Here is a 10,057-nt window from a genome sequence, read left to right as displayed (position 1 = left end):
TTTTTTTTTTTTTTTTTTTTTTTTTTTTTTTTTTTTTTTTTTTTTTTTTTACAATGTCGTTGTGTCGTCTACAGGAAAGTCTGATTCGAGAGCATACTCAGGAACATGATGAAAGCTATTACCTCTGGGCGCTCAGCTTTTTCATGGCCTTCAACCGTGGCAACGGTTTCCGTGCTGACTTAGTTTCTGAGACCATGTCCATCCGTGCTTTTCATTTCATTGAGCGCAACATCACCAACTACTACGAGATGATGCTTACTGACCGCAAAGAGGCAACGTCCTGGTCCCGAAGGTAAGAAGATCATTCAGAAGCAGGTTTTAAGAAAAATGTCAAGTCGATAAATTTGCCTCAGGCTGATGGCACTTGTTTTTCTCTAGGATGCACTTGGCTCTAAAGGCATATCAAGAGCTTCTGCTCACTGTGAATGAGATGGACCGTTCACAGGACGAAAGCATCCGTCAGAGTTGTAACGTAATTAAAAGTAAGATGCTGGGAAGCTCTAGTTCAGATAGAGTCTTAATGTTGTTTTTAAAATGTGAAATATACTATACTCATAATAGTCAATTTAGGTTCTTGTTCCACTTTATCTGAAATATGAGAACGTTTGTGTCATCTATTTATTGTCACCTTCTAGGCAACATATTCTACCTGATGGAATACAGGGAGATTTTCCTGACGTTGCTGAGGAAATTTGACGAAACCAGGCAGCCTCACTCTTACCTCAAAGACTTGGTGGAGTCAACTCATCTCTTCTTGCGCATGTTAGAACGCTTCTGCAAAGGTCGCAAAAACTTGATGGTTCAGGTAAGCTCTTCTAATAAATTTGTAGTGCGTGTGTAAATGTTTGCCATTAGTGCCTGCTCAAAATATTGACATCTAGCTCTGGTCGTTCTGCAGAGGAGGAAGGTGAGACGGAAGAAGTCACGAGGTGAAAAAAATCCACCATCTGTAGAAACTAGTCCCGAAGCCCTGGCGGAGACCTGGAAGATTGTGGAGGAAGATCTGAAGACTTCAGGGTTTCAGGTCAGTGTGAGAATCAACCTCAAGGGGGAGCAGAGAGCACGTATCAGACACTATTCAAGAGCATGTCACATCAAAGAGTTCTTCTAAATTTTGTTTAATAAGGACACTCATAAAGTATCCCAAAAACATATCAGTCCGACATTAATGAATTGATTGAAAAGGGTCAAATTTACCAACACTAAACGCCACTTGTCCGTCTTCTTCGTGCAGTTGTCAGAGTCTTTAACTGAAAGCATCGTGCCATTCGATGCCACATCTGAAACTCCTCTTGAGGAGCAGCGGACTGAGGCTATGGTGCGAGTGCAGGATGCCCTGCAGGCTCGACTGGGACCAGAAGCCCTGGGACTGCTGCGTGCTGCCAGGTCAGTGAGGCTCAACATTATTTTCACTATCAGTTAATCTTTATTTTTTTTTTTTTTTTTTTTGATTGATTTTGTTCTTGTATCATCTTGAGATGACTTGTTTTGTCCGACCAACACTCCAAACCATTCATTTGGTTTAAAATAACACAAAACTCAAAAAGCAGGGAATCTTAACATTTGTGAAACTGGAACCAGGAAATATCGACAAACCATAACAACTGATCCATTTTCAGAATTGTTGCGGATTAATTTAATTGATTATCAGTTTCTCCTGTAATCCCATCAGTCCCTGAAACTAAACACATGTCTACATCTTTCTTTCTGTTGTTCTCAGGGAGGTGTGGCCAGAAGGAGATGTGTTTGGTTCAGCTGATGTGGAACCTGAGGAGGAACTGGAACTCCTCAAGCAGATCCTGCACGCCAACCTGCCAAGTATGTTTTAAAAATGATCCTAGGGGCCCTTTTCACTAGGACTGCATTCAGTGATTATTTTGAGTATTGATTAATCTGCCAGTTGTTCTCTGCTTGATAACTTGTCAGAATAGTTGGTGATTAATGTTCTTTTGATCAACTACTTGATTAATTGACTAATTGTTGTGGCTCCGCTATATATACTGTACCACTGCATATTTATGACATTCAAACCTTACATTTTAATTTCAGGGTCCTCTCCTCCTGAGCCTGTGGTTGAGGAGGATGATGACGGATTAGAGTTAGAAGAAGAAGAGTTGGAGTCTGTCCAGGTTTCTGAAACGGAGTTCAACTTCCTAGACTTTGTCAAGAGGTGAGGAAAACAGTTAAAGTAACCTTCAGTATATCCAGTCTGAAGTCAGTAGCCTCTTCCGCATCTTCAAACATTTTGTGACCTTACCCTTTTCTTACCCCTCACAGGTTTGCCAGCCCCAATATTGTGCATCCCTACCTCCTCCTATTAAAGTCATACTCAAAAAACACACCTCACACAAACCATTGTATCGCTCGAATGCTGCACCGCCTGGCTGTCGACCTAAAAATGGATGCCCTGCTTTTCCAGCTGTCAGTCTTCAACCTTTTCAACAAAATCCTGAGTGATCCCGCTGCAGCTGCTTACAGGGTACAGTAATAACACGAGAGAAAGAAAGGTTCAGTGTGGCCAAGCAAGCTTTTGGTGACATGAAGTCTACTCTTGATTAGACACAAGAGCTAACTTTTCATACTCTCCTTCACAGGAACTAGTGACGTTTGCCAAGTATGTGCTGAACCGTTTCTTTTCACTGGCAGCACAAAACAACAAGGCATATGTTGAACTGCTGTTCTGGAAAAATGTGGGAGCTGTACGTGAGATGACAGAGGGCTACAGCAAAGAAGGGTTGGTTTCTCTCTGTCTGTGTCTCTGTGTTAAATTTACCATTGTTATCAAGTTATAGGTAAAAGATGCATTTTAATAAACATGTATTACAAAGTAGCAAGTCTTTGGTTCTGTTGTTTTAAATATTGTCTCTCGTCAATAATATGTCAGAGAGGGAAAGAAACCAGCATGGACCGAAGAGGAGGAGGAGGAGTTGCGCAAGCTCTATGAGGAGCACCGCAATTCTGAAGGTTTACTTCCTTTTTGTTTGTTTTTTTGCGCATCTTTTCTGTCTGTCGTGTTAAATGATATGCTCTAGTTGCACACTATGTACTTGACTAAATACTCTGTTACTGACTGTTGATTCCTATGCTTAGTGCCAGATATAGTGGAGACTTTGCTGCCATTACTCAGCAACAGCACCCGCACTCGGCGCCATGTAGTTACACAGCTGGTGCATATGGGTCTGGTGGACAACGCTAAGGAACTGAAGAAACAGAAGTACGTACTAATAGTAAATGTAGTATGTCTGTCACGTTCTTGTGAACGTGATATTTCAGTAAAGCCTTGAGGGAATCACTTGGAATCACAGATGTCTGGACTCAATGATGAGCTGATTAGATTTTGTTGGTCAAAGGTCACTGTGATCTCACAAGACACATTTTCTGCCATAACTCACAAATTTATATGCTACTTATTACACAATTTAACGCAAATGTCTGATAGGATAAAAAAATGAAGTGATGACATTTTATATCCAAATGGTCAAAGGTCAACTTCACTGTGACATCATAATGTACTGCAAAAACACTTCTGGACAGTATTCAACGCTGTAACTCACGAAGGGGCAGTGGCATGCAACTGCGAGGCAGTAATTCTAGTGTTGTTGTTTTTTCTTTTTCTTTTTCAAAGGAAAGGTACCGGGATTGTACTTTGGAAGGAGGAGCAAGAGCAGGAGCTGCGGATGCTGTTTGAGGAGTACAGAGATTCTGACGGTACCAGACTCATTTTGTAGTGCATGAGAAAATGTAGTGGCTGTTTCACTATGCCTCTGTCAGTTTCAGGGATACTTCATGGTTTGTGTGGTGACTGTCTTTATTTGATGAAAAGTAATTGTACTCTTACAGATGTGCTGGGTAATATCCTGAAGAAGCTCACAGCCAAGCGGTCCCGTGCACGTGTGGTGGACAAGTTGCTCAGCATGGGCATGGTGTCTGAGAGAAGAGAACTTTATAAGAAGAGAAGTCGTAAGGCTCAAGGGAAGAGCGCTGGAAAAGGAATGGTAAAGTTACTGTAGCTGTACAGCACATAAGTCTTTTTAAAATAGACTATAGAATAGAAGGTGCTTTTGAATGTGATCAAAATATAATGTTCCTATTTATAAAGAATATTGAAAGATGTGGTGTTTCTACATGAGCTGTAATATATTTTCTGCCACAGACTGAAGAAGAGTTCCTAGTAGGACTAACACAAGGTTCCCCAGATGATTCCATGGACAGAGATGATGAAGAGGATGGAGAGGATGAGTCCGAAGAGAGTGATGAAGAGGAAGACGAAGAGCACGAGAGGGAAGAATCGCAAAATAGCGCAAGGAGGAGCCAAAGCATGAACTCCACAGTGGAGAGGAGAGCTGATGTTGGCACCATGGTGAATGCTCTGCAACAGGAAGGTGCGACAAAGGCCAAACTACTTGCTGTAGTTTTTAGTAGTTTCAGTTTTTACAGTTTGTGCTCTGTTTTCTCCTGTAAAATATTTGATATGATGGATTACATTTATTTTTCAAGGTAATGCTATAGCCTTGCTGAATGCTAGAGTTTTATTTATTATTTTGTTATGAACTTTCTTAGACAGCAGGAATGAAATACAAGTTTCATGTTGTTGTTGTTATTATATTATTTTATAACAGGCAGGTCTGGACCCCTGTTGTGGCTGCAGAATTGTCTCAACAGAACGGCAAATGATCGTGAAGAAGATGGTAAGTGCTACTGTCCAAAACCCTCAAAAGTATTCATAGCAAACTGTTTTGCACTCGGTTTTATTTCTTAATTGAAAGTTGTTTTAGTTCTTGCGGGAGTGATGTGTGAGTAAATGAAATCGTTGTGGTCCATTCCCACAGGTTTGTCCCAGCCTGTGCCACTGGTCCCCCTGACAGAGGCAAATGAAGACGCCATGGACAACAAGAGCTTCCAGAGGCTGCTACGCAAACTGGGGATGCGAGCACCTGCAAATGAACAGGTGTGTGTGTGGGTTTTTTTCCCCATGATATTTCCCTACCAAATCAGTCATTTCACGTCACTTCCTTTGATCTGCACTTTTTTTTCTCTAAGACAGTTTTGTTGTTTCAGTGTTTGATTGCAAAATAAACTTTAAATAAAGTTGTTGTTGACTGTTTGTTTATCAGGAGTCTTTCTGGAGAATCCCAGCAAAGATCAGCGCATCCCAACTCCGGAGTGCAGCTGCAGCTCTTAGTCCGAGAGAGGATGAACCTAAAGGTGGCGAGGAGCAAGACGGGCCCAGGAGTCCAACTGGAGAACCACAGGAGGAGGCGGAGGAGGAGGAGGGGGAGGTCTCAGGTGAACAGAGGGCTCAGGCTCTTAGAGCTCTGCTGCTCTCACGCAAGAGGAAACACCACGCCTCTGAGCATACAGGTATGTGTGGGAATTTCATGCTTGATGCTTTGCTGTATCAGATGACAACAGTTAATTACAGCTTTCCCACATAGATAAGTGTTAAGTTGCATACTCAACATAAAACTTGCCTCTTGTATAGCCTGCTTTAGTTAGTCCAGTAGCCAAGAATAAGGAATTAAAAGTGATTATATTTAAGTGTAAAAAGTTGAGGTTCATGCTTCGATTTCCTGAGACTACAGTCACATAGTTCTCACAGTCCGGTGTTGTTTTGGCTTGGAATTAAAAAAGCAATTTTGATTGTAAATAATTGTTCACCCATGGTTAGCATTTCAAAATGCTGAACATTAAAAAGAAGCAAAACACACCCACAAGGTTAAAAATGGAAAGTGTAAAATCACACATAGTAATAAGATTCCTCTGGTGTGTCAGTTTAAAAAATAGTTCAGCTGCCTTAGCAAGATGGGAAACCACCACAACATTGGCTAAAACCTGTGGGATATCTTCTTTTTAGGTGTTTGTAGAGCATTTAAGATGCAGCACCACAGCTTCACACCATTTGAAATCTGTTGTTAGATCTGCTGCTAAATTAAGGAATTAAGGACAGGTCATGGATTAAGATGATGTTTGTTTTTCTGTTTTGTTTTGTTTTAAGCTCCTGTGTCAGATTTCACCCCCGCTGAGGATACAGAAAGTACAGCTGAGAGGTGAGAAATCACCCTATGTTTTTGTTAAACAGTTAAGCCAAACCACAGCTGAGAAATGTCTATTTTTAATACTAAATCTCCTTAATTCGTAATCTATTTCTGCACACATCAGGTCCCAAGGTCCCAAGACTTCAGCTAAAAGAAGCAGAAGCAGAGTGTTGGACGATGATGAGGAGGATGGTATTGTACTCACATTGTTGGAAATCAATCTAGACACCAGTCTTTTAATATGTTTAAACTTTTAAAACTAAAGGTTCAAAGAGAGACAACATTAAGTTGCTATTCCTTATATCACGCTAAGTTTAACATCTGTGCCACAGCAGTGTGGGACCAGTAATGAGCCTCTGACAGCAGTGGAGTTCATAACTGAACTGAAGTTCTTGTCTATTTACAGAAGATGACTCCACCATTGCGATGGATATGGACGGTGATGCAGATTCAGACAGGGAGGATCCCTCTGCTCCTGTGAAGCGTCGACGGAAGATGGTCTTAATTGATGAAGAGGAAGATGAGGATTAGTGATGGCCTTTAATGGACTGTAAAAACTACGATCAGGGGAGACATAGAAGCAGCTCTCTGGAGGGTCTGCAGTCCAGACAATGGAAATGCTATTAATGGAATACCAAACAGCCCAAAGGAATAGGCCCTTAGACCTGCCCCAATGTGTGCATAGATCCTATTAAACAATTTAATTTTGTTATCTCTTACTAAGCAATTGATTGGTGCCTTTATGAAGTTCTGGTAAATGAGTTCTGAGTGGTCTTCTCTTTTGTAAGTTCTTTTTCTCTATTGTTGTCTGAGAAAGTTTTGTAACACAGGATTTCATTTATAACTCAACAATTTTATCTTATATCTAAAAGTTGTTGAATGTGTACAAATACTTTTGTACTTGTTAGTCATTTCCACTTTTGACTTTGGATTTCACAGTAAAATACAGACCTAGTTAAAAAAAAAAATTAAAAAGAAAACACTTGTCAAAATAGTGGCTCACTGGGCGCTTTCGTTATCTCACTTTCTTTTCTCCTGCACTGCGTCGTTTTAAACACTAGAGGGCACTTAAATGTTGAATGGTCAGCTTAAATGATTACTGGCGCAATTAACTGGTATGTGTCATGTAGAATATCCCATTAGAGCTCTTGGATATGCTGTATATCACATTAAAATTGAGTTTTGAACAAAGCTTTTATCAGTGTTCCTCTGCAGTGAGTGAGGACAGGCTTGGGACAGATCACACCACAGTCTTACATTTGATGTGCAATACTGTAAAAATGACGTGAATAAATGTTTTTTTTTGATGGAGCTTTCTTCAACACAGGGATCCTGTATCCTGTGTATGTCTGCAGTCGCTGCCTGTAATTGTCCACGTTTTCCAGCTGTGTCGGCGGTGGTCTCTTGTCCTCACATCTGGACCACGTTAGTAACTTCCTGTCACAGCATCTGCTCTGCCCCCATCCCACAGAGCCAGAGGCAGACCTGACAGTCTTCAGATAGTGCTGTGAGTAAAGCATGTGTGCACAATGGTGTGTGGGTGCTGTTCACTATATAAACTATAGTGAACTTAATCAAAACTATATACTATATTAAAATGGTGATATAAACTTGAAAAATGTAATTCTGTAGCATTAAAGTTTTCTACATATGTATGCAAAACTTGAGTAAAACTGAAAATGAAATTACAATAATCCATTTTGCATTTTCACATACTCATGCAGTGTGGGTGTCCTATGACCATATGAAAATGGAAAAGCTGTCTGACATTTAGTTTTCAAAGTCGTACATTGGACAATATTCAAATATGAATTCAAACTTGAAACTTAAATTACACTATAGCAACCTGATTTTCCTTGAGGCTTGGATGGACTGTGTATTAAAAATACAGGGATGGAAGATTCAATTGTTTTGTAACCAGAAAATAAAAAGAAACGCCTGAGGGCTGTATTCCATACATGTGAGTAACAGATGCATTATGCCAGTCATTGTGCAAACTTTGAGCAAATACAAACCAGGCTTTCGTTAATGAAAAATGAAGACCTGATGTTTCATCTAAGAGCTAAAGAAAGTGACAGAAATCACCCTTGAGTGTTTGGATTGACATTTTCTTCGGCAGTTACATGCTTACACGCAAACAACAGTTCAAACATAATGCTTAGGTTAAAACTTTTAGGTTTTTAGTTGAGAAGACAATCATTTAGTAGCTTTTCTGGAGTTTCCGATCGTATCATATAACACATTTAAGATTAATCTGGACTTTTGAAACAGCAGTTTAAAAAAATCTTATCACAAGAGACAACAACTTGTCAATTGTTACAAGGTTGTAGCAGGCCTTTTCAGTGATTCCCCTGTTGTAGGTTACCTTAGGGCACAGTCTAATTGTTGGGTAAATTCTCAGGAAAATATATTTGTCTGTTCAGTTGTGTGGGCTGGAAAAATCTACCCGATTCATCTGTCACATAATAAATTTTACCATGAACTTGCCTGAGGTAGAACTGAACTTCATATTGCAACACAACAAGAGGAACATGTGGATATCAGGTAGTTGATCTGGGATTGTTTGAAATTTCTCTAAAGTTCAAGATGTTCTTTTGCCTTTGCTTCATTTCATTTTGTGTATTTGTGGATTAAACTGAGGAGCTGTGATTCAGACTTTCGGGGGTTCACTGAAAAGGAGAGAACAGCGTCTTCACTTAGCAGAACTTTTCCAGTTGAAGAATATGAAAAATGAGTCTGCCGCATGTCAACAATGACATCAGTTCTTCACCAGGACGAGCACAAGAAATTACGAACAGTTCAGTTTCTCAGTTATTAAATCAACAGTTTATTTCCATCTCAGCCGTATAGCCAAACACTTGTCTATTGCTAAATCTTCCTGGAAATGTGTTTTCATGATGTGCCAGTGAAATATTGGGTTAGCAGTACAAGGCACGACAAAGGAATAATTTACAATCTGTGCTCAGTAAGTCAAACCTGACTGAATAGATCGTAAAATGGTCTCCATATGTAAACTGTGAACTCCCTGATAGTGGTAAACACTGAGCACGTGGGTGTAGCTGTTGGAACGGTTACTGTTGTGGCCATACAGTCTACAGTCGTTATAAATAAATAAATAAATAAATAAGATCCTGTCCCTGGCACACCACACGCAGCCGCCTCCTCCTCCTCCTCCTCTGCGATACCCTGTGGAGGGGAATGAGGTGCTCCTACAGTCTCAGCACGCACAGCTGTAGCTCTTTCCCTCTGAATGCACCAACACAATCCACAAGGTCCTGTGTCGCCAGTTGGTGCTCTCTGAACACAGCAAATTCCCAGTCCCCTTCAGTGTGTAACTGTACGAATGTAAAAAGGAGAAGAGAATGGGTTGGCCTGTGATTCAACTTGTCCACCTTCACATTCAAATTCTGGTCACTGTCTTAACATGTGAAGCTCATTACAGGCCTGGTATAGACAGTTTTATATGTTAGTTTATGTCTTCACCATTTTGTAAAAACACCAGAATAAAGGGTTTGACTATTCTATTTAATGACTTTATTAATGGATAAAATATTTACTATTGCTTTATGGATCAGTCACAAGTCATTAATTAGGACCACCTCTGGGTTGTCATGTAAAAATAGTCAAGGGTCACAGGTTCCTCGTTTTCTTATAAGCCAACAGAAAAAGTTAGTAAGTTATCTCTAAATATAAAGGCATTAAGAATAATGACTTTTAGTTGTCTCTGTTTGTTTTTTGATATATGTGTATTGTACTGTATGTGTACCCAATACTCCCTAGAAAGCTGTTCTGTTGAGTGAATTATCCTGGAGAAATAAAGTAAACTGAATAGAACTGGATCACTGTAAATTCAACAAACGTATTAATAAATGGTTTTGGCTGCAGCACACAGGAGACAAGAAGTCATACAGTGTTTCGAGTGATTTACTTGTTCAACCAAAACATCTCCAAATACAAAAAAATTTCCAGCTGGAGGAGGCTAAATGCCAACCACAGACAATCTGGCACCCCGAAATATGTCC

The 10,057-nt window shown here is 40.1% G+C and overlaps 1 protein-coding gene across 1 annotated transcript in view; it reads left to right on the top strand.

Annotated features, from left to right (window-relative positions):
* The window catches only part of timeless (timeless circadian clock), a 13,032-nt gene extending 3,473 nt beyond the window's left edge, over positions 1 to 9,559 (top strand). The window contains exons 7-26 of the mRNA XM_023423472.2: positions 75 to 292; positions 379 to 482; positions 636 to 805; positions 899 to 1,024; positions 1,235 to 1,386; positions 1,721 to 1,818; positions 2,050 to 2,170; positions 2,278 to 2,479; positions 2,595 to 2,734; positions 2,885 to 2,964; positions 3,091 to 3,214; positions 3,626 to 3,708; positions 3,841 to 3,995; positions 4,154 to 4,382; positions 4,620 to 4,688; positions 4,830 to 4,948; positions 5,115 to 5,361; positions 5,996 to 6,047; positions 6,160 to 6,227; positions 6,442 to 9,559. Of these exons, the coding sequence (XP_023279240.1) occupies positions 75 to 292; positions 379 to 482; positions 636 to 805; positions 899 to 1,024; positions 1,235 to 1,386; positions 1,721 to 1,818; positions 2,050 to 2,170; positions 2,278 to 2,479; positions 2,595 to 2,734; positions 2,885 to 2,964; positions 3,091 to 3,214; positions 3,626 to 3,708; positions 3,841 to 3,995; positions 4,154 to 4,382; positions 4,620 to 4,688; positions 4,830 to 4,948; positions 5,115 to 5,361; positions 5,996 to 6,047; positions 6,160 to 6,227; positions 6,442 to 6,566 (2,682 nt within the window). The 3' untranslated portion in view covers positions 6,567 to 9,559. The remainder of the gene's footprint in view (positions 1 to 74; positions 293 to 378; positions 483 to 635; positions 806 to 898; positions 1,025 to 1,234; positions 1,387 to 1,720; positions 1,819 to 2,049; positions 2,171 to 2,277; positions 2,480 to 2,594; positions 2,735 to 2,884; positions 2,965 to 3,090; positions 3,215 to 3,625; positions 3,709 to 3,840; positions 3,996 to 4,153; positions 4,383 to 4,619; positions 4,689 to 4,829; positions 4,949 to 5,114; positions 5,362 to 5,995; positions 6,048 to 6,159; positions 6,228 to 6,441) is intronic.
* Positions 9,560 to 10,057: the final 498 nt, after the last annotated feature.

The sequence above is a fragment of the Seriola lalandi genome, unplaced genomic scaffold (assembly GCF_002814215.2).
Source record: "Seriola lalandi dorsalis isolate HSWRI2012SDOR001 ecotype SW California unplaced genomic scaffold, Sedor1 jcf7180002054692, whole genome shotgun sequence".
Lineage (NCBI taxonomy): Eukaryota > Metazoa > Chordata > Actinopteri > Carangiformes > Carangidae > Seriola > Seriola lalandi.
Note: the sequence above shows the minus strand (reverse complement) of the source record. Positions and strands in the feature narration are given on the sequence as shown.